Source organism: Colobus angolensis, unplaced genomic scaffold, assembly GCF_000951035.1.
Source record: "Colobus angolensis palliatus isolate OR3802 unplaced genomic scaffold, Cang.pa_1.0 Scaffold4, whole genome shotgun sequence".
In the NCBI taxonomy this organism is placed as follows: domain Eukaryota; kingdom Metazoa; phylum Chordata; class Mammalia; order Primates; family Cercopithecidae; genus Colobus; species Colobus angolensis.
In genome coordinates, this window is record NW_012117376.1 from 764,446 (window position 1) to 788,319 (window position 23,874).

A 23,874-nucleotide genomic window follows, 5' to 3' on the forward strand; every position below is an offset into this window, starting at 1 on the left:
CCGGGCGACAGAGCGAGACTCCGTCTCAAAAAAAAAAAAAGAAAAAAAAAAAGAAAAAAAGGACAAATAGGGTAGCGATATTGCAATATTTAGCATGGCATAGTGGGTACGAATAGATAAAAGTATGACTTTTAGAACCAAACTGCCACGGTTTAAACCTCAGCTTTGCCAATATGGTAGCTGAGTGACCTTAGGGGAGTTAAGAACCTCTTTATGGTCGTTTTCTCATCTGTAAAATGGCAATAAAAGTGGTACCCACCTCAGTGGTTATGAGGATTAAATTATTATCAGCTATTGTTTGGTATATATTCAGTAGTAATTGCCCAGCAAAGGTCAGGTATCATTATGGTTAAATGAGGTAATGCATGTAGAGGCTTTGGAGTGTCCCAGAGCAGTCAATAAGACAGCTGTTGGTATTACAAATTGACGATTTACAAATACTTTTGAGTTACTGATCTTCTATTATTGTTGCTTTGATTTTATAGGTCTCTCTCTTTCTAATACAGTAAAGTTCAAGTTTAAAATGAGAATTTTTATACATTTTATTTAAATTATAACAGTCTTTGAACTAACTGGTGGTGTTAAGATGGTACAAAACCTCTTACTGATGCATTAGCTTTATCACCATTTTATAGAATCTGGTAAGAGCCTCTTGCTTTTGGGATCCCGGTTAGATCCCTGAAGGGGACATTCATGCTCACCGCTCCACAGACTTGCCACAAACAGTATCCCATTTGTCTCTGACTTCTCCTAGGAAATTGTCAAGTTTCTGAGTATCTTCGGGAAGCAAAGTCTTTTCTTTGAGTGCTCTGCCAGTTCTAATTGTGGTATCATACACAGGCTGCTTGCCACCAAGAGTTTTCTGAAACTCCTATGTTTCCAGAAAGAAAACAAAAAAGTGTTAAAAGTCAGATGACATCTTGATGTGGAACAAAATAATTTGGGTTTTCAGGCTAGAAACCAAATAAAGTATGAATGTCACCACTTTTTTTGAACTAAAATTAACCATAGCTTATCCTTAAGAAATTCATAATTTTTTGTTTATACCATACACAGAAGTGCCTGACAATTTGTGAAAGCCTACAGTTTTAACTAGTTACTCCCATATCTACTTTGCTTAAACTGTTATTTAAATGAGCAAATATCATGATTAGACTGTCTAGATATAAAATGGAACCCTGGCTTCATCATTTTGACTTTTAAACATTAACCAATTGGTTTTCTTTTTACTAGCTCTGATTTTTATTTTTGGCAAGCTTCAAGCTTTAGCAAACAGTATTCTCGGGACCTAAGACCAATTAACTGCTTTACCTTATGCTTAGAAAGCTGAAGTTTGATTTTGTCTGGGTCATTGGATATCTCTAGTTCTGAGTCCAGGTGACTCTCTGCATCTTCTAGCCAGTCAATCAGCTTTTTCCAAGCTTCATGGAACTAAAATTACATAAGAAGTAAGTTAATAGGAATGAATATACACACTATACAGCACATTTGAGAATCATCCCAGAGACTCAATACATGCAGCCCAAGATTCTTCAGTGAATTAGTATCTCTCTTCCCCAACTTACTTGTTTTGCCCGCTTCCTGGCATCATCTAGTGATCGCCCTCTTTCAATAGATCGCTGGACAACCTTCTCCCATCGAGACTGCACGCTAACCAACAAATTCTTGATCAGAACAACATCCTGTTTTTGGCTAAGGAACTTTAATTGATTCCCAGTTTGATCCAGCTCAATGATCTGGTCTCGATGAGCATTTACTTCATTAGCAAAAACCTGAAGGAACAATAGTGCTCTTTTTAAGCTTAAGGTAAGATAAAGGGGCATTTCTTTCAATTAGTGCTTTCAAAAAGAAGGCAGCATCGTAATATCATAGTTACCTTGTGCTCTTCTATCTGGGAAAGGACAGTATTTAGAATCAGGCTTGGTGGAGAAGCGATGTTTAAACTCTGCTCTGCTAGAGTGAGCCAGTTGATAAATTCTTGTAGGGAATTCTGGAATTCTGTTGCCAAGTTGAGGGCCTCTTCCAGCTTTGACTGAATTTCAAGTAAAACACACACACACAAAGAAAAAGTGCCAATTTCAGGAATTATAGCTTCAGCAACAAAGGCATGAATTGTACACCAAATGAAATGACCTCTAAAAAGGAAGCCTCATTTAATCAACCTTCAAACATGCTTTATTTGTAAAGAAGGGGACATTTTAATGCTATTGTCTGAAACAAGTGGGCAAGCACTGTGTACATGGAAAAGGAAGTAGAGCACAATAAGCAGCTAAGTTCCTTTCTCTGCTACTCTCCATTTCCTTGAACGGGATTAAGACTATTCAATAACCGTAAGTGAACAGACCCTTCAGTGGTTACAGCTCCAGGATCTGCAACCTGCTTTGGGTAATGTTTCAGTTTCCTTTAATGTACTTTTTGTGGTATAAAAATGGCTAAATGAAAGCAATTTACTACAAAGATGATGTTCAATGTAGTACTCTTTGTTTAAATACATGTTTTCAGAAAATATGGCATATGAAAATATGAGTCTGAAAATTATGCTTATGCTATAAGAAGAAGAGGTAATGAAAGAAGCCAAGACATTCTAGGCAAAAATCTGACAACACTAGATGTAGATTTTTAGACACTTTCATTTACCTAAGAATGGCAACAACAACAGCTCATTCAGGGAAAAGGCTGCTCCTCACAAGTACACTTCAATCCCACAGAGTTCATAAACTCCATCCTCAGAGACCTACACTAACCTTTTGGTAATGACTTTTGCCTCTGGCCGACCTACTAGGCAGGCAAAGTAAAAATGACGGGCTGGCAAAAATGAGTATTTCCAAAATATTCACAGAAAAAACTCCAAGATGTACACTAAAAACGTTAACTGCTGTTAATTCTACCTGACTGGGTTATAATTTCTACTTTCCTTTTTGCGTTTTCAGGTTATTTTTGTAACTCCCCCACTGCCACCCAAAAAAAAGCTGTTACAATAAATGTTATAAAAACGTACAAACCCAATCTAAACAAATCAGGTAGAAAAATGAAATCCACTTCAAATATACAGAGGAATGTTTAGAAATTAATATATTACAACTTCCTAGATAGGAATTCTTTCCACATCATTCTATCTACATATTCTTTATATTTTTTATATCTACTTTACAGATATAAAAGATATCTAATTTATATCTTTATATTCTTTATATCTACATATTCTTTGTATTTTCTTAGTACAGCACCACACACATTTAATAAATGATTTTACTGATCCTGAAAGTAATGTTCCTGCAAGATAATAAACTATCCTTGACACTCAGTTTTTGCCTGACCATTTCTGATGATGGGCAACTACGTCTTAAGGTATTTTGCTCAACTATTAAGAAAACTCTCTGAAAATTTCTTGGTTATGAGCTAGAATCTGTCTCAGTTTATTTAATCTTCGCTTTGCCTTCTGCAGGATCTATGGATGACAGCCTGTCCAAGGATTAGTTGTGTTTTTTTTTTTTGGAGACAGGTTCTTGATGTCACCCAGGCTAGAATGCAGTGGCACCATCACCTCTCACTGCAGCCTCAACCCTCCAGGCTCAGGTGAGCCTCCTACTTCAGCCTCCCAAGTAGCTAGGACTACAGGCGTGTGCCATCACACCTGGCTAATTTTTAGGTATTTTTGTAGAGATGGGGTCTTGCTATATTGCCCAGGCTGGTCTCAAACTCCTAGTGTTAAGCAATCCTCCTGCATCAGCCTCCCAAGTGCTGGAATTACAGGTGCGAGCCACCAGGTCTGGCCCTGTCCAAGAATTAGCATACACTTAGGTCCATTCTTTATATAACCAAATTACCCAATCCCATGCTAGAAGGTTTTCAGGAAATTAATGCTTCTCTCAAGATATTCATGTGTTTTATGTCCTTCTGTTCATTAATTTCCCAATGATAGGGTCATCTTTAGTGTTTCCACCATAAATCAGGCACAGGGCTTGGCACACACTTGCTCAATAACTATTCATTGAGTGAATGTGGTCAACAGGTTTATGTATATATTTCATACTTGATCTGACCAGCAAAAAATACAGTGAAACTCTGTACTCATAAAAAATAATCTTTTTGGGCAAATACCTTCATCCCTAATCATCTTTCATTATTTTGTAGAGAAGAGAATTTGATCTTTGAGGATGAATAGGAAGAGGTCATATAATTTACTTCTCTCCTGATTTCTAGTAAATTTCCTTGCATACTGCATTTACGTTAGGAACCAAATTCCTTGTGGAGAATTATTAGTCATAGTCCCTACATGCCCTGTCCCCAGTCTCTCAACTCCAAGACACCAACTCCAGCAAAATCTTGTTTTTAAGTAGAACACAATTTGGTGATTAATATAGGACATAAAACCCACCACGGAGCAATAATGGCAGTAATGTCTTAACAGATAAACAAGCAAACAACAAGAGAAACTTATAACATCAATGCGACTCAACACGGACGGAATCAGTTCTGAAACTTCTGTTACAATACCCTGGTCTTCAAAAAATCTTCATATAAATAAGATGGCAATTATTATACATGCAATCAGTCAGCAAATTACTCAAACATGGGGATCATACACTGTACCTTTCTTTCTTCCATCTTACTGCTGACCACATGCCACTTCTGCTCCAAAAGTGCTACACTCTGTTCTGTCTTGGAGCCAGACCCAGAGTCGTCACGGCTTAAAAGCATGAGTCTGCCCTTGTCAAGTAGTTGATTATAAGTCTCTTCCCTGGCTTTCAGCTGGGAATAGAGTTCCTACAAGAAAAGGCAGGAAAGATATCAATTATATCCATTCTCTGGAAGACACCTACATATAGATTCTGTAGCAGAGTCTGGGAAAGTCCAGGAAGAGATCATCTTGATTAAAAGCCATTCTTTTGGAATCAGTGCAAGTGCTGAGCTCTAAGGGAATGAGACCCACCATACTTAATAATAAAAGTAGCTGCAATAAGGAAATACTAATTACTTAGAACTCATTTGTATTAAAATGTAAATATTAACATATTTTACTAAATAAAAAGTGACAAATTAAAATATTAAAATAATTTTATCACCCATAGAAGAAAAACACTTTTTAAGGATTACAGATCCCTCAAAAGACTCCAATAATCTATTTCCCCTTTTCATGAAAAATTTGCCTAGAAATTATGTTGCTTTTGGTTCTAGCATGCATTCTTGAAATACTGTAAGTAACTATTTGATTTCCCTAAACCTCCATTAAGTAATTTCCTTCTTAAGTACAAACACATCTGTGTTATATATTTTTCTTCTTGATGTTGTCATCTTCAAGTCAATATATGTGTGCCAATAAAGCCGATTAACTCAAAATTTCCAGCTGACCCTTCCCTGTCACTACTGCTGCCTACTGTAAGGTATTAGAAGCCTGTAACAGGCAGCAATCCCCAAAGGCTATACTATATTTTTGGTAAAAATGCACTACTTTGTAGATTTCCAGATACATATTAATACATCACTATGAACTTGGAAGGGAGCTATTGAATATGGGATGCTTATGCTCAATTTCAAAAAACTGCTATTACCATATGTGTATCAAGCTGTTCCCTAGCAGTTTCAGGAAGTCCTCCTGTGGGCTTAGATGCAGAAAGCTGGCTCTCCATTCTAGTAAGTTCCAAGAGGAAATCTTCAATTTCACTGTGGAAGCCCTGGGCCTTTTGAGAAAAAGATATAGAAAAAGATATATCAACCACATCAGTAGTCAATTCTCAGCTTCAAAAGTCAACTTTGCAAATGATATAAGGAATTTATCTTGAGGGAGGAATTTTGGGCTGCTCTCTGGCAAAGCTGTTCTGTTGCTAGATTAGCATGGGGCCAACATTATTGTTAGAATCCAGCAGAACCCTTTAGACCTCACTATAACATATTATAAATGTCTGACACAATCAGATGAATTGACTATATGATTAAGGTACTGTTGAACAGGGAGAGACCTGACTTGATCCAACACAAAAAAGGAATCTGTTATAGTGAAGATCTACTAATTTGAATAGTGAATAAAGAGACTGAGCTACAAACGAATTCAAAAAAGAACTACCCAATCAAAAGCTGCTCTTTCCAGATAAATTACAGCACAGTATGCACCTTCCCCTCAATACATAAGGGGTTCTTTGCTTTTCAAATTGATGTCCTCTCTCTTAGACAGGCTTTCTGTTATCTGTATAGCTCTTCCTACCTCACTTGGATGTCACATGTACCTGCTGCAGAGTTGACTGAAGCTGCTGCTCCCTCTCCTCTGTTTTCTGTAACACTGACTCCCAGCATTGGTTCATGGTTTCCAAACGGCTCCTTAAGCTGCTGGCATCATCTCCAGCACTGGATTCAAGAAGCTCATTGCCAGCTTTGTTGACTGTTTCCACTGTGGCTTGATGAGCCAAAACATCATTTTTTAGGACCTAAAAAATGTTGAACAACATAATTTATCTCCAAGGATATCATCTAACTTGGTTCTCTAAGGTATACACCACATTCAAAGGCTTCTGGTGGCAATATCTGGTCTCAATAGGGTTAGAGATGAAGAAATGAAAATACTTACATGGTGTTTTGCGAGCTCAACTTCAATGACTTTTGGGTCTCCACTTATTGGTCTCTGAGCATCTAACAACTCTTCAGTATGAGTCAGCCAACTCATTAGTTCCTCTAAGGCATGTTGGAACTGACCAAGGGCCAATAGAGCACCTTCTAGTTTGTGCTACTCAGGAAAAGACAGAAAGGGAACATTCATTAGGAAATTAGAAAAGAGCAGAGAGTGGTTCACTGATGTCATCTACCACCTGCCTTACCTGTCGGTGGGCAATTTTCTCACCCAGGTTCTCCCAGAGGTGTTTGAGTTCTGTCAGTGGTTCTCGTATAATGTCTCTGTCTGTCTCATCAGTAGCTTTCTTTAACATCAGTTCACCCTGGTGATTAAGCTTCTCCATCTCAATTTGCTGCTGGTAAACTTCGACTTTGAACTCCTGCCAAAGATACACTCAATGTTAACATCAAATCAAGTCTTTAAAAACTAAAACAAAACAACTCTTCTTCAAAAGCCATACCCAGATACAAACCTTCATTTCATTTAACTGATCTTTAACAGTATTGAGGTCCGTGCCAACAGGGGGCATGGTGCAGAGTTTAATCACAGTGTTATCTAGCCAGTCAAACATAGACTAGAACAAAAGACAAGTAAATAGTCAAAAACAACCAGAAGTATTTGGGAGAGAATGAACATTATCCCTGCTAACATAAGAAGACATAAATCAATCAAAGCACCTTGTGCTGTTTGTGATTTTAGGTAAGGGGCACAGATAAGGAATAATGATCTTTATTAATAATATGGTGATTTAATAATGGAGCCAACATTATCAAGATAATGTTCAAAATAAAGTACAATTTGGAAATACTAAATTTCAATAAAAGTTAAGATTTCTTAATCCCAGCTAGCAAGCTCATGGTGTTCTGAAGTAACTGTGCCAAACTGTGCTTGAAGATAACCTGGGTTTGGAACCTCTGGCAAGCAATGACTTTCACAGCAAGGCCAGCTTCACAACATAGCTGAATGAATCTATGATGAGCAGGGAACGATAAAAATGGCAGGAACAGTAAGAATTCAGACAGATGTCACTACTTTTTTCACTACAAGTGGGGAACTTTGACTAGATTTGTGGAAATAGCACTATCTTAGGTATGCAGTCCTGTGAAGGTGATCCACTCTTGTGCTGAATTCCGAAAATGACAAAAATGACAAAAAACAGAACCTGTATTTCCTTGGTGGTCACCTCCTGGCCTCTCACCTGAAGAGTGTCCTGATACTGCACAGCAGCTTGCATAGCATCCTCAAGTTTTTCTAGCCTCTCCTTCCATGTTTTGTTTAAGTTCTCCCAAGCATTATTCATCTAGGGGAAAAACATTCAATCACATTCTTCAATCAGTATCACTCTTCAGTCTGAGCCCACTAATGTTCTAACTGAATGCCTCATCCATTTCTCCACACCTCATCAATGCTCTTCCTCACTTCAGGCTTCTCAGTTTCTCCACAGGCAAAAATCAAATCTGCTCCAAGGATCCGAATAAACTCCAGCTCCTCATGTAGACCATCTGTCTCTTCCTTAATAGTCTACATGTAAATGAACAGAATACAAGCCAAAACAGAAAACAGAACAGAACTTACCAAACTTTGCAAATGTAATTTATACCCCATCAATAGCAGATGCGCAACGTAACTGTCAATTTCACTTATCTGGATGCTAAAGCTTCAGACTCTAAGTGGTTATTTTTCATATACACAAAATATGTATTACATATAGATATATGTATATATAAAATAGTATAGAAAAGGCACAGTGAGCTTCAATCATTTACCAAAGGTTCATCCCTTCCTGCCTCCAAAAAAATAGCTGGGTGTGGTGGCATATGACTGTAGTCCCAGCTACTAGGTAGGCTGAGGTGGTTGGATTGCTTGAGCCTGGGAGGTGGAGGTTGCAGTGAGCCAAGATCGTGCCACTGCAGTCCAGCCTGGGTGACCCAGTGAGATGCTGTCTCAAGAAAAGAAAAGAAAAAAAGAAAAGAAAAAAAAGAAAAAAGCACCAAAAGACTAGAAAAAAGTATGTCAAAGTAACAATTGTTATCTCTAGATAATGAGTCCAAAAATCGATTTTTATTTTCTACCATCTATTTTTCTACACTTAAGAAATGTAATATAATGAGGTTTTTTTCAATTGGAGAATGTCTCAACTTAAAAAGAAACTTTAGGCCTGGAGCAGTGGCTCACACCTGTAATCCCAGCACTTCGGGAGGCCGAGGTGGGTGGATCATCTGAGGTCAGGAGTTTGGAACCAGCTGGTCAATATCCCTGTCTCTACTAAAAACACAAAAATTAGCCAGGCATGGTGGTGCATGCCTGTAATCCCAGCTATTCAGGAGGCTGAGGCAGGAGAACCGCTTGAACCCGGGAGGCAGAGGTTGCAGTGAGCCAAGATCATGCCATTGCATTCCAGCCTGGGTGACAAGAGCGAAAAACAAAAATAAAAACAGAAACCTTTAAGGTAGTCGGCCTGGCTAAGCAGTTAACATACCTCACTTGATTTGATAAAGTGCTTTTTCTAGAGGACAGACACCTAAGAGAAAGGGTTTTGTTTCCTTCTTACCTCAGCAGCTTCAACCTGTTGTTTGATGATGGAAGGATCAATGCCTGGGCTTTCCAAGTCATGGATAATATCCTGGGTGTCTTTGATGGTGGTCAGGAGAGCTGCCATGTCATACCAGAACTTCTCCGCTAATTCAAGGACATCAAGAAATTTGATTTCTCGCTCTTCAGCCCGAGCTTTGATGTCCTCCCAGAAGAATACCATTTGATCCAATTTATCCTGGATTTCTGAGCAGGTTAAAAAAAGAGATATGAATAGAACTTCCCTAAGAGCCTGAAATTGTTCTCTTCAGAAATTCCATCTAACTCTGACTTTTTCAACGAAACCATCTTAAAAAAAAATGCTAAGCATTTATAACTAAAGGATAATTTTCTATTTTAGTTTTACTATTCTTTCTTTTCTTCTTTTCTTTTTTGAGACGGAGTCTTGCTCTTGTTGCCCAGACTGGAGTGCAGTGGCGCAATCTTGGCTCACCGCAATCTCCGCCTCCGGGTTCCAGAGATTCTCCTGCCTCAGCCTCCCAAGTAGCTAGCATTACAGGCATGCGCCACCATGCCCAGCTAATTTTTATATTTTTAGTAGAGTCAGGGTTTCACCATGTTGGCCAGGCTGGTCTCAAATTCCTGACCTCAGGTGATCCACCCGCTTTGCCCTCCCAAAGTGCTTGGATTATTAGCATGAGCCACTGCACCTGGCCTATTATTTCTTTCTTTTTTTTTTTTTAAAGAGAGGGAATTTCACTCTGTCACCTAGGCTGGAGTGCAGTGGCGTGATCTTGGCTCACTGCAACCTCTGCCTCCCGGGTTCAAGCGATTCTTCCGCCTCAGCCTCCTGAATAGCTGAGATTACAGGCGCACACCACCACGCCCAGACAATTTCTGTATTTTTACAAAATTTTGCTATGTTGGCCAGGCTGGTGTCGAACTCCTGGCCTTGAGTGATTTGCCCACCTCAGCCTCCCAAAGTGCTGGGGTTACAGGCAGGAGTCACTGCGGCTGGCCCCGGCCTATTTCTACACTAGCGTTTTCCTCTTACATTGGTCTCCCACATAAAGGGATCACAGAAGTAATCCAGAAATGAGCTATCATTTACTATAAAGGTAGTGCTAGGATACAAAACCCCTAACTTACAAAAGGGCTGAGATGAGAACTCTGTTTCCAGCGTTCTGTTAAACTTGTATGTTTCCCGTGGAAAATGTTACAAAAGGTAGCTATGTTCTACCCACTACTGATACTGTAGTTTACTCACGTTAGGGGTTAAAGGAGCTTTTGTTTCCTGGCCTGGGAATCTAACTACCAATTGTAACTTTGTTTCAATGGGGAAATGTGTTCTGAATTCCAAATGATTTTCCAGTGACTTTCTGGAATACTCATTACTGGGGACTGCCTTTACATTCAAAGAAAGAAATAAATCTGGTGGGATGCTGAAAATAACCACAGCCTAGAATTTATTCTGTTGATTTTTAAAAATAATGACAGTCATCAAGCACCTTTTGCAGCCAGATCCTTGTCTGCTCCCTGAGATCGTCCAATGAGCTCCTCTCCACGGTGCTTCAAGGCCTCAAAGGATGGCTGCAGTTTTTCTAGCTCCACGGTGGCACTCTTATTGTCACTGATGCACTCTCTGATCTTGTCTACTTCAGCAGGGATCAGTGGTGGCATACGTAGGCGAGAGGAAAGATTCTCCAGTGTCTCCAACATAGGCTCAATTTTATCATGAAACTAAACAAATGTTGGAACATTACCATCACAGCATACCTCATCACTCTTCTTGGGGAAATGTTAAGGAATAAGGACAAGATACTGTGCTAGTACTGTTTAAGATAACCTGTGCTCAGTCTAGCCCAATGGCTGTTAAGTGTTGAGTTTGGTTAAGAAACTGTTTTGGGCTAGGGGCAGTGGCTCATACCTGTAATCCCAGCACCTTGGGAGGCTGAGGTGTGTGGATCACCTGAGGTCAGGAGTTCGAGACCAGCCTGGCCAACATGGTGAAACTCCGTCCCTACTAAAAATACAAAAAATTAGCCGGCCTTGGTGGTGTGCGCCTGTAGTCCCAGCTACTAGGGAGGCTGAGGCACGACAATCACTTGAACCTGGGAGGCAGAGGTTGCAGTGAGCTGAGATTGTGCCACTGCACTCCAGCCTGGGTGACAGAGTAAGACTCTGTCTCAAACAAAACAAAACAAAAAAACTCCAAAACTGTTTTGGGCATAGTACACCAGAATTGGCCCATTAGAAAAAAAAAAATTTATTTTAAGATTCTAAATATATGAATATACTAGAAACCAATTCAAATCCTTAGTGCTGCCACAGTATTTCTCCTATTCCAACTAATGTAACAAAAAAAGGGACAAGACTATGAAACTGCTGAGAGTCAGTATGTCAACATCTGAGATGACAGTTGCATGCAACAGACTAGACCAACAAGTTAGATGCCCTCCACTAGCTGTGTAAATGGATGGGGAACTTAATATCCTACACGACTTGTAGTTTAAAAGTATCATAGCATGCAATTTAACAACCCACCTTATGGAACAATAAGAGAGAAAAAATGTTGGAATAATGAAAGGTAATTAAGGAAGACCAAATCTAACCTTGTTCTTAAAGAATTATTACTGTTCCAGTTTTCCGGTACTTTGAATAACATGACTACAACTGAAAAGTTCTCATTAAAATTTGATACAGAGAGGGGAGAAAAGAGAGCAAAACAGATAAGCTTGCCTCCTAAGAAAAATCTATCTCAAACCAACTCTGGTTTTAGTTACAGAAAGGCTTATCAATTTCAAGTGTCCTATAGAAAAAACATGGTGGGACTCCTTTTAACAAAATCACTTCCCATCACTCTCTCACGTCTAGGTTCCACCCCAAATGAAACTGACATAATAAACTGCACTAATTAAATTTATTCCACTAAAGTTAAGGGAAATTCCCTTATAGGTAATGACCTCAATTTTCAGCATTATAAGAACACCCTAGTCCCAATGGGGATGGGTACCTTACCTCTGTAATCTGTAATGGTGGGCGCGGTCAACACAACAATGAAATGTGACGATGTGGGGAAGACAGGAGCAGGCAGCAACAACACAAAGTAACACATTCCACAATGTGAGTGAGAGATGGGACGGAAGGTGGGGGGAGAAACTTGAGTAAGTACAAATATTAACCAAGAATATTGACTAAACATAGGAATAAAATACCCAGACATGACAACAGTACCACTAAGAGTAATATATTAGTTGAAAGTATGTAGTTACATGCTTTAAACCCCTCTGCTGGTTTATGCTTCTCTTTGGCTCTTACTACTCCCTACTCAAGCATCTTAAATATGAGTTAGCTGGTTGCTTAAGAAAACTAATGTGCTGTTGCTCTAAAGCTAAAAAGTAACAGGTTCAACAAGTACTTTTTTGAGGCAGTCACTGCTATTGAATCTGCAAGGTAGATTTATCCAAAGTCATGTGCTAAAGGATCATCACAACATAAAGTTTTCAGAGAAACCATCAACAGACAATATATACCAGCCAAGATGCATTTCACTCTCCTCAGAATGTCAGTATGCCAATGTTCCTTGGAATAAAAATGCAGATAGGCTAAGCTTTCTGTTCTATATACCAATCATGTATTAACATGCTGGTCTGGACATTGCTGAGCACAGAGGCATACCTGATACAGAGACCTCTTGTTTAGAACGGCAGACAGTTGAAGGTTATGAGTGTCAGACACACACATACCTGTGCGGACTGGGATACGGCTTCATCCAGAGCCAGGGCTCGCTGGCGCACCTCCTCCTTTATTTGGGCATACATGTTTTCTGCTTTCTGATATTTTTCTTCCACCATTTCCCCTTCCTCGGAGTTTAATTCTTTTAGTTGTGGGCCTATCTTTAGTAGTTTGTCAATATGAGGTTTGTGTTCAGCAATAGATTCCCTTAATTGCTAGGTAAAAAAATAATTAACCCATAATGAATACTTTTATACCAGTTTACTTACTTTGGTCAGAGCTAATATCAACTTTAAGAGGAACAAACAAAATTGTTAAAAACCAGCAAGGCCCAGCATCTCACCATTTGTGCAGGAACAGAAAAACACCTAAATCTTAGGTTCTGACACTACCCAATTCTCTTAATTTTTAAAAGTCAGTTCTGATGTCTCATCACCCTAGCAGCCTTCCTGGAAACATCCTCTCTTCTCTTCCCCTACCACCTGTGTCATACAAGTCTACTCCACACTCTTCTGTAATCATAGGTACTTCTATGTACTCTATTTTACTCTACATGGTTTAATAATTATCTACCTCCCCAGACTGAGATACCAAGCTGGATAAGCTATGAATAGCAACATTTTTGGCAATCCAACCACTCCTTGACTTTACTGTTGGCTACGTCCAGTTTATATCCTTCCACTTATAGGAATAGCAATAAACACAAGCCATAAACCAGAAATAAACATTTTAAAGTGTCATTAACTATACAGAGCAAATGCCTTCTGACATTACCTCATGGCTTTCATTCCAGTTGGTGCCCAAGTAGAAAGTACCATCCAACCACACCTTGAGTGTAACAACATGCTATTATCCCCAGAAATATTTTAAATTCCATTGATTTTAGTGAGTTCTTTCTTTAGCTCTGTCATTCCAAGGTTCTCGGTATCTCTATAATCTTAGTGTTTAATCAATTGATATTAAACAACAAAGAATTCAGATTATATATTATGAAAGGAATTCTAACTGATTAAGAATTAACTTCAAAACACAGAACTTGCACCTATAGACACTAAGAAATGTTGTTTTTAAATAAATTATAGAGACCATTTTAGAGCAATAAAATGAAATTTGGCATGCTCCTTACCCTCATTTCCTCTTGTTGCTGCCTGAGCTGCTCATGATCAATGGCTGGAGGGGGTAACTGTGTTATTAGTGCCCGAGTTTCCTCAATCCAGGGGCTGAGCTCTTCATAAGTTTCCCAAAACTGGTTTACTAAGACCTGGGCCCGCTCTAGGCGGGCATAACGCTCTGAATTGAGTAGGCTAATGGCTTCATATTGCTGTATTAGAGACTCTGTCTTTTGCTATGTAAGTAAAAAAAAAAAAAAAAAAGTTTAAGTATTACTATTATAAACTCTTAAGAAGAAAAGTAGGTATATATACATTAAAAAGTCTAAAAGAATACACAACTAAATTATTTTAAAATATGAATAAAGATTAGAAGTGATTTTTATTTTCTTCTTTATACTTACCTGAAATTTTCTAATTTTCCTATCATACATATATTTTATTTCTAATTTTTAAAAGATAAAAGTTTAAAAGGCAGTAAAATAGTGTAAGAAAAACACAGTGTAAAAAAAAATTTAACCTTTCAGTAATGACACACAACCTTAGATATAGCATTATTATTATTATTATGTATATTTTTGAGACAGCGTCTCACTTTGTCACCAAGGCTGGAGTGCAGTGGCGTGATGTCGACTCACTGCAACCTCCGCCTCCTGGGTTCAAGGGATTCTCCTGCTTCAGCTTCCCAAGTAGCTGGGATTACAGGTTCCTGCCGCCAGGTCCAGCTAATTTTTGTATTTTTAGTAGAGACAGGGTTTCTCCATGTTGGCTGGGCTGGTCTCGAACTGCTGACCTCAGGTAATCCACCCACCTTGGCCTCCCAAAGTGCTGGGATAACAGGCATCAGCCACCGTGCCTGGCCAATATAGCGTTATTATAATGGATCAGTTTAAAACTGAACATCTAAGGGGCTATGATGGAATCTTTGCCTATCCAAGTTTTGCCTGTCATTTTTCTTCTGATTAAAAAAAAGTCTCCAGAAACCTGCCATTTATGTTTCAAATGTTTAGGATGAGTAGCTCAGTCAGTTTATGAATATTTCTGAGGAAACTGTGGCTAAACATATCCTTTATAAAACAAAACAAAACAAAACGAAAAAACCTATCGACAAACCATCTTGACCAATCCTTTCAAAACTAGGTATGACCTTTTAGAAGGATAAAGTTGGACTGTAATAGCAATTGTAAGAAAAGTCCAGGAGGGAAAAAGCCTTAAACCATCATTTCACAATTGTGCTTCTAATTCACCATGATCAAGACAGGAACAATATGGCAAATAAATAAATGTAATTCACCTGTAATACAGTTTTCTGCTCCTCCCCACATGTGCCAAAGATTTCACTACGGTGACTGAAGAGTTCATCCATTGAATCTTTGTGTCGAATAATGTCAATGGAGAAAGCCTTTGAAAAGTAAAATGTAGTTAAGTCAAGAAGTAAAAAGACCCTTTTCCTGTGTTACTGAAGGTTAAGACAAAATCTATGAAAAAGCCACATTAAAAATTGTTCTTATACAGTTTGACACTTTGCCTATCCAACATCTTCTTTAGCTTATCTTTTTACTAGCTTACAAAAATTTCTACTCTCCTAAAAATCACCAAGGAAATTGCTAATTATGGATTAATGGGCCTATTTTTCCTTTCTTACAAAGCAAAAAAATAAAAAAAAAAATTCTTCCTCGTCTCAATCAAGTACATAGAAAATTAATTTCTATTTACCATCATGCCATTAAATTATTCCACTTGACATGGGATAGTCCGAAACTCTCCTTGTCACTCTAAGTTACTGATGATTCTGTTAGCTCAGGAAAGAGTGGGCACATACCTTCTGTACCTGAAGCTGAGCTGTGGTCTGGTCCTGTTCCAGGCGAATTGGACCTAGAGCCATCAGTTTCCGTTTTGTTTCAGCAACCCAAGCTAGTTCTGCATCGGCAGCTTGCTCATACTAATAGGCGTATTAAAGAAAAATAAACAAATTATATACAGCCAAGTCTCCTCAGAACTGTAATTTATTCAACACAGCAGGGCCTGGATTTTCAGTAATACAGTTTATAATCTCTCACAAAGTAGAGTCAAAACTGGGAAGAATTTCATAAAATCACAATTCAACATGCAAACAAGTTAGAACTGACCATATATCAATTTCTTTAAAATAAGTTACAGAACTCAGTTTCTACAACTAGAAGTAACAGATATCAATCCCCTTCAAAAGAAATATGCCTCTAATCAGTGTTTTTATGAGACTATACTCTTCCTGCCATTGCTCTTTCCTACCCAGACATGGAACAGTAGGTTTAGTCAGATGTTTAAATATAAACCTAATATGGCAGTAGACAGCTGAGTCAAGCTAACTTGGAAGTGCCCACTCAGCTGAAGCAGCATAAAACCCCAGAAGAACAACACCATTTTTAAATGGTTATGTAATAACGAAAACCAAGAACATGTTCTACGTGACTGTTGTTTCATGAGGGCTCCCCAATCTTCCCCCCTTCCCTCCCCCTCAGAGACAGGGTCTGATTCTGTTGCTCAGGCTGGAGTGCAGTAGCACGATCATAGCTCACTGTAGCCTCTAACTCCTAGGCTCAAGTAATCCTCCCTCCTCAGCCTCTCTAATAGCTAGGACTACATAGGCAATTGCCACCATGCTTGGCTAATTTTTTAGTATTTCTGTAGAGATGGTGTCTTGTTATGTTGCCCAGGCTGGTCTCGAACTCTTGCCTTCAAGGGATTCTCCTACCTTAGCCTCCCAAAAGTGCTGAGACTACAGGTGTGAGCCCCGTCTCCTATGCCTGACCTCCCCAGTCTTTTATCTCTTCCTCTTCAACTTGGCCAATATACATTGATATTTAAAATATGCTTCTTCCAAGCACAATAAATTTCATATTGAAATACCTGGACAAGACTAGGGATAACTCTTAAGACACACTGGGGACATACCTGGACTCAGAGCAAATTTTTGTGTGGTTCAAAAAGCATACGTTCATCACTATGATCCTAAGGAGTTATATTAACTTATTTTTTGTACTACGGCACATTAAGTGGTATGTATCCAGCTACACAAAAGAACAAATGACTTTTTTCCAGAAAGCAGGAAGGAAAAAAGATTACGGGAAATATGACACCTGTGTTTACTGAGAAGGTTCTATTTTAGATAGTTCTGCTATTTTGGTTTGCATATTTGATAGTAATTATAGTTCTTGATTCCGTCCCCTCTTCCATCTAATGTTAAGAGAGTTAAACATGTCAAACTAAGATTGTGATGCATTTGGACCTTCTGAATCTAGATATTATCTACTCCCATCACCATCAGCCTTCTTGGCAGGGCATTAGCTAAGAAAAGGCCTCATGTAGACTCTTCTCCAAGTACTTCTCTACTCAAAGGGGTCAAGTATTTTGGTCAAATCCTGGATCCATCTTCACAAACTTCTACCCAATCATTTCCCATCAATGAAATATATTTATTCCATCAGATTTAGCTTGAGCTCATTCTTATTTCTGAGTCTGTATTTATGTGGGTCATAGTACTGTATCTCACACATCAATACTGTCTAAAATATTAATGCAGAGGTATTATAAACATTACCTGTTGTGATCTCTGAATAGCAGCATCAATTTCATCCACCCTTTGTCCAATAGTGTCACTGACTAGTTTGTACTGCTCATTAGCATCGGACACAAGTTTATCCAGCCCTTCTCTGGCTCTCCAGGGCACCAGCTCTAAGAGAGCACGGCTCACCTCATTCACTGTGTCCAACACCAGCCTGTGCTCCATGACCTCCTTCTTTAATTCCTAAGGAGGGAAAAGAGTTTTCAGGCCATACCTTGCTAAATAAAGCACATCAGCAGCTGTGTCGGGTGGAAAGTGCTATCTCTACCACCACACATCCCAGTAGGACTCTGACCTCCTTCCTTCAGTTATTTTTTTTCTCATCTTAGATTTTTCAATCATTCTGAAGCCTGACTTTAGACTTCACTGTTGCTTGCTTAGAATTGTCTGTAAGACTTTTTGAGCCAGATTGTCTCTAGGTAAAACAAGTAATACTTCTTTCATCTCCTTACTTCAAAAGAAATGACAAATACTGCTTTAACCAAAGGCTCAGTATTTAACCTAACGAGTACCTATACAATAGTTCTATGCATCTAGAACTATACTAGATCCTGCAGAGAAATCAAATAAAACCATTAAGCACTCTTTAGAGAATAAATAATAGAGGTAAGTTATAAAATGTTACAAAGCAAACTTGATTCAACTTTCTCCTTCATAATGTATGTGTAACATATATGTCTTTATGTCAAATCTTACTGTCCATGAGTAAACAACAAAGCGGGGCACACATTTTTAGCTCATATTTAAGGTCAAGGTTGATAAAACTTAAGGATTCTGACAAAGAGGAAGGCTTTTTTTCCTTTTACGGTAAAATAACAGCTCACCTTCTGTCTTTGTTGAAACTGGGGTATCTGCTCCCCTGTGGGAGACTGTCCTCCACTGGCTGCCAGCTCCTCCTCCACCTCCCTCAGCCACCCAGTCAGTTCCTCGTAAGTAGACTGGAACTTGGTGGCCAGTTGCCGGGCTTGCTCTAAAGTTCTGAGGGCCTTGGAGCTAGTAACCGTGATGTCTGCGTAACGAGTCTTTATTCCATCTAGTTTTTCTTGGATAAGTAACACCTCCTCACCTATGGAAGATAGCACACAATTATTCATATTTAAGAGATCTAGGAATGAGGAGTCTCTGATCCCCTTTCTTCAAATCAGAGCTTTAATTTCATAGACGCTGTCTCTCTCTGTGGTAATGATTTCACCCATCCCATACTAAGGGCAAATGGGAAATAAAATCAACTTTCCACTGGATAAAAGAAGCCATTTCTGAATTATTAAAATCTGAGCTCAGCTCAAATGTTTCTAGATGTTCCCAGCACCTTTCAGTGGATGCTGGCTCCTCTACTGAAGGAGAGGAGAAATCATCATCTATAACCAGATGTGAGACAACGTTTTAGTTTTCAAAAGATCTAGCAGGAAATAACCTTCTGGAGCACAGTAGGGAATACAATCAGTGAATACTAAGCTTCTCATATATACATAGAGAAGAGGCTAAGGCAGGGAACTCCTTTCCTTGGGTACATGATTGTCTTTGAGACCATAGGGGTGCTAAGAGACGCACTTTTCAAAGTACCTGTGGTTTGTTTTAGAAGAGCCTGACCATTTTTAATAGCTTGGTCTACATTCTTCTTTCTATTAACAATTTCTTCATTTAAAGCCTGAAAGGAAAGAATACCATTAATGCCAAAACTGTGGCACTACAAAGAAACAAAATGTGAGACCCTTAAGAGACCAAATTTAAAGTAAAGAGATGAATACTAGTTTAATTTAAACATCAGATATTTGATCCTCTCATTTTCTCTTTAGTGAGCCCACTGACTATTCAAAATAATTAAATCACATGCCTATAGGCAAACTTACCTAAGTACTGGATGAGAAAAACTTAGAATTACATCAGCTTTACCAATCTATCGGTACTAAACCCGAACCCAAGAAAGGTAGAAGTGAAATTTAGCAAAATTGTCTACTGTGTCCAAAGTAAGGAATAAACAGAAAGTTTAAGAGAAGAAATTCAGTAAGAACAAATTGACTTAAAACAGAATCCTGGTTAAAAACTCTCTTCATGTTTAAAGTTAATGAAGCAAAAGAATCAGACTATAAGAAAAATTACCTATTTTTACTGCTTCCAAACAGATTTCATAAAAACGAAATGAAAAAGGCAAACTCTTCTATTAAGATGACACAGAATCCCTGGAATTTGAGCAAATCCAGAAATATCCTAAAAGTTCTAACTTGATCTAGTATGATCAAATCCTAGGCACTACATATATAGATCTGGTTTTGTTAAAGCACATTATCTTTCATAAAACTGCTCAAATAGAATCTTAGTGACCCATCACCTAATAACGTAAATCATGAGTTGGAGTTCAGATGGCCCCTGACTGACTACACCCTGTACTATCTTCTAGAATTACTGATTCAACTTGTTAAATATAAGTATTTCCATGGACTCATCCAAAAACAGATTAGCAGTCAACATCAAGTCCACAAACTACGTACTTGTGTATAAAATGAAGTGTGTGTAATGAAGAAAAAAAATAAATAAATGAAGAGAAACATGAATCAAAATAACAAAATAACATAACCAATAAAAATGGAAACATGAATACCAGGTGGTCAGCGTGCTGTTTGTGTAGGACATCCTGTTTGAAATCCTTTACGAATACTGAACTGAGCTTGTCCTCAACTTCAGCCAGCCAGTTGAGCACCTCCACCTCATCCTCCCCAAACAGCCTAGCATTAGACAGAGCTTGTTCAAGCAGGGCTGCCTTCCGACAACAGCGGTCTTGAATTTCACTGTATCGGGCCTGCAATGAGTCTATCTTTTCTGACAGCACACCCTGTTCTGCAGGAGATGTCAGGGAGGAGAGGGACTGCCCAATTTTGACTGCCTGGTACACATCTGTTGCATGGTTTTCTATGTCTTCTTCCAGAGCCTGGAAATCCAGATGGAAAACATGAATAACAGAAACAAAATAAATGAAAAGTAAATGCAAAATGAGTAACAAATGATATAACAAATTAAACAATTAAAAAATTCACCAAATGAAGGGCAAAAATAATATAAAAATGGGGAACAAAAGCTGTTTATTCCGATGGTAGCTTATCAATTTCTATTTGTATTTCAAGAATGTGACTTTTCAATTAATAATCTGATCATATTTTAAGTTAAACCCACAAAACACACATCCTCTAGAACGCTGCAGGCAGTTTACTCATTTCTAGGATTTCTAATTCTAGTTTTCTGTTTCCCTTTGCTGTAACCACTCCCTACCTTGTGCCGAATGATCTGCTGCTGTATTTTGGCAGTCTGAGTGCCAACAGGTTCTGAGTTAGCAAGCTTTTTCTCTGTGACAGATAAGAAGTCAGAAATAGGCTCAGCTGTCTCATGGAACTGTTTGGCCAGAACCAGGATGTCTTCCAGCTGTTTTTGCCTACACGAATATATAGAACAAGCTGCTCAGGAAAAAAATCACATTAAGACTGGTAATAGTACCATACTCAGTAAAAGAACAGTCTTTTCCAGGTACAGTTTAAATATCAATAGTAAACAGAACACACATTACGTAGCATTTCGATGTTTTAAAGGATTTCATACCATTAACCTTATTCTCATTCTGTCATAACCTTGTAAGGTGGACAGAATAATTATCCCCCTATTATAAAAGAGAAAGTTGACTCAGAAGGCTTAAAGAAAGATTTGTCCAATCACCTGGTGAGTAGCAACAGCAAAATAAAATTTTCTAATGTTCTCCTTATACCTTATTGACCCAAATCAAAACAGAATGTAGCATATATATCACCTGAACATGTGACCAAAACAGAGTTTAAAGGAGGCAAAAAGGTGTCTGTTTTCATTCTCTCTGTCACTACTACCTTCATTTGTGAGTGAAGATATCTGAAGAGTAAAGACTGTATATCACCTATGAACTAGAACTCTCTCCCCCTCCCCAACTTCCCAAAATCCAGTCAGGTTTCTGGTAATTTCAAGCCCCAGAACATAACTTTGAATCCAGATTTAAGGCAAAAAAACAAAAAAGAAACAAACAAAAAACCTCATGCTGGCTGAATTTGCCAATACAAAAAGCACCCCTTCCCCTCCCAAAAAAACAAAAAAACTATAGACTTTACATCTCACTTGGAATCTTATTTAATATAACATCCATACTAAGCTTGGCTTTTCTTTGGATACATGATTGTCACTGAGACCATAGAGATGCTAAGAGATGTTCTTTTCAAAGTACCTGTGGTTTGTTTTACTCTATAAAATAAAAGCAGCAAATTACAAAGGCAGGAGGAAGTCTGGATATTGGAGACAGCCTGACAAAGAACAGACAAGAAAACAACCACAGAACTGTATTAGCACACAGATGAATAATGAAAGGTCATAATGTTGTCTTTGAATTACTAAAAACAGACTAAAAGATATGGCATCTGAAGAGGCCTGGGAGCATATGATGCACTTAAGTTCAGCAAACCTTTACTGAAGACCTAATTTACGCCAGGCCCTATGCTAGACATGCCCTGACAAAGTTATTTTAACAAAAGTGGTTTAGCCGGGCATGGTGGCTCACCCCTGTAATGCCAGCACTTTGGGAGGTTGAGGCAGGCAGATTACGAGGTCAAGAGATCGAGACCATCCTGGCTAACACGGTGAAACCCCGTCTCTACTAAAAATATAAAAAATTAGCCGGGTGTGGTGGCGGGCACCTGTAGTCCCAGCTACTCAGGAGGCTGAGGCAGGAGAATGGTGTGAACTCGGGAGGCGGACCTTGCAGTGAACTGAGATCGCGCCACTACACTCCAGCCTGGGCGACAGAGCGAGACTCCATCTCAAAAAAAAAAAAAAAGTGGTTTAAATTTAAAAATTTGTCATTTTGATTACTGGAAATTCAATTATGTTTGAATATGAAGAAAAACTTTTTTTTTTTGAGACGGAGTCTTGCTCTGTCACCCAGGCTGGAGTACAGTGGCCGGATCTCAGCTCACTGCAAGCTCCGCCTCCCGGGTTTACGCCATTCTCCTGCCTCAGCCTCCCGAATAGCTGGGACTACAGGCGCCTGCCACCTCGCCCGGCTAGGTTTTTGTATTTTTTTTTTAGTAGAGATGAGGTTCATCATGTTAGCCAGGATGGTCTCGATCTCCTGACCTTGTAATCCACCCGTCTCGGCCTCCCAAAGTGCTGGGATTACAGGCTTGAGCCACCACGTCCGGCTGAAGAAAAACATTTTTTAAATGGCAATCTAAGTCTAAAACTTTCTTTCCTAGTTTGTTTATGCCAGCCTTCAAAATATATCTTCAAGCAATGCAACTAAAATGTACAATATTAAAAATTATTATTAAACTAGAATTTAATTTTTTAAAAATTGCCTGTAATTTTTATGTCTTTCTTACTCATTTGATTTTGGAATCAGAAAATTTGAAGAACGTATTGTAATAAGATTTCAGGTATTTTTAGGGAGAAGAGCTAAAAATAATTTAGAAGCATCAAATATCTACTCTTGGTATTTGTTTCTGTTTAAAAGATTGGCCCAGAAACTATATTAGGCTAGGAGGATGGAAACAAGTAGAAGGAAAGAGTCATAAAAATATGTATAAGATAAACCATGACTTCAAGGAGTTTATGGACCAGGAAGGTAAGTACCTAAAATAATGATCATAATACAAGGTACAGATAAAAGAGTTATGGCAGTGAAGAGGCAGGAAAAGTTATTCCATGCTTGGGGAATAAGGAAAGTTTTATAGAAGAGAGATGGACAAAAGCATTTCATGAAAGATGTATTATAACACCATAAAATAAGACACAGGGTTAGGACACTGTCAGAAGATATTAAAGAACAGAATATAGTTTACTTCAGCTATAATACAAGGAGTGAGAAGAAGAGTAGAAACTAAGAAAGGTAGGTTAGGGTCAAATAGAGGGCTCTGAATGGTGGGTTAGAGTTCAGATTTTATTTTAAGCACCTTCTTAGTTAGAGCAGGCAGTGCGTGAGCCTCATAATCTAAAGGTTTTATTTTAACAGGGAGTCAATTAAATGTCTCTGAGCCTGAAAAGATATGATTAAAGGCTTATTTCAGAAAGGTTCACCTGCAGCTGGCGGATGGGAAGGGGAAGGCCCGAGGGTAACTGGTAGAGTGACTAGTGAAGAAGCTATCTCAATACAACTAGTGAGAGCTCCTAAGTCATGAACTGAGGGGAGAGTGGGAATTAGAGAAACAGATGGACAGGAAAGAAACTGTAAAGTAAAATAGAATTTAGCATGCTGATAGATGTAGGCACAAAGGAAAAATTTTTTTAAA

The 23,874-nt window shown here is 38.6% G+C and overlaps 1 protein-coding gene across 1 annotated transcript in view; it reads right to left on the reverse strand.

Moving 5' to 3' along the window:
- Positions 1-23,874, reverse strand: part of MACF1 (microtubule-actin crosslinking factor 1) — a 446,661-nt gene that overhangs the window by 49,216 nt on the left and 373,571 nt on the right. The window contains exons 55-78 of the mRNA XM_011955644.1: positions 20,849-21,008; positions 20,184-20,510; positions 19,148-19,232; positions 18,409-18,650; positions 17,561-17,767; positions 15,803-15,922; positions 15,275-15,382; positions 13,998-14,216; positions 12,883-13,086; positions 12,155-12,163; positions 10,645-10,876; positions 9,156-9,382; positions 8,003-8,125; positions 7,803-7,904; positions 7,077-7,178; positions 6,810-6,983; positions 6,563-6,718; positions 6,225-6,422; positions 5,553-5,681; positions 4,594-4,767; positions 1,877-2,032; positions 1,566-1,772; positions 1,312-1,431; positions 702-871 (exon numbers count right to left, since the gene is read on the reverse strand). Of these exons, the coding sequence (XP_011811034.1) occupies positions 702-871; positions 1,312-1,431; positions 1,566-1,772; positions 1,877-2,032; positions 4,594-4,767; positions 5,553-5,681; positions 6,225-6,422; positions 6,563-6,718; positions 6,810-6,983; positions 7,077-7,178; positions 7,803-7,904; positions 8,003-8,125; positions 9,156-9,382; positions 10,645-10,876; positions 12,155-12,163; positions 12,883-13,086; positions 13,998-14,216; positions 15,275-15,382; positions 15,803-15,922; positions 17,561-17,767; positions 18,409-18,650; positions 19,148-19,232; positions 20,184-20,510; positions 20,849-21,008 (3,951 nt within the window). The remainder of the gene's footprint in view (positions 1-701; positions 872-1,311; positions 1,432-1,565; positions 1,773-1,876; positions 2,033-4,593; positions 4,768-5,552; positions 5,682-6,224; positions 6,423-6,562; positions 6,719-6,809; positions 6,984-7,076; positions 7,179-7,802; positions 7,905-8,002; positions 8,126-9,155; positions 9,383-10,644; positions 10,877-12,154; positions 12,164-12,882; positions 13,087-13,997; positions 14,217-15,274; positions 15,383-15,802; positions 15,923-17,560; positions 17,768-18,408; positions 18,651-19,147; positions 19,233-20,183; positions 20,511-20,848; positions 21,009-23,874) is intronic.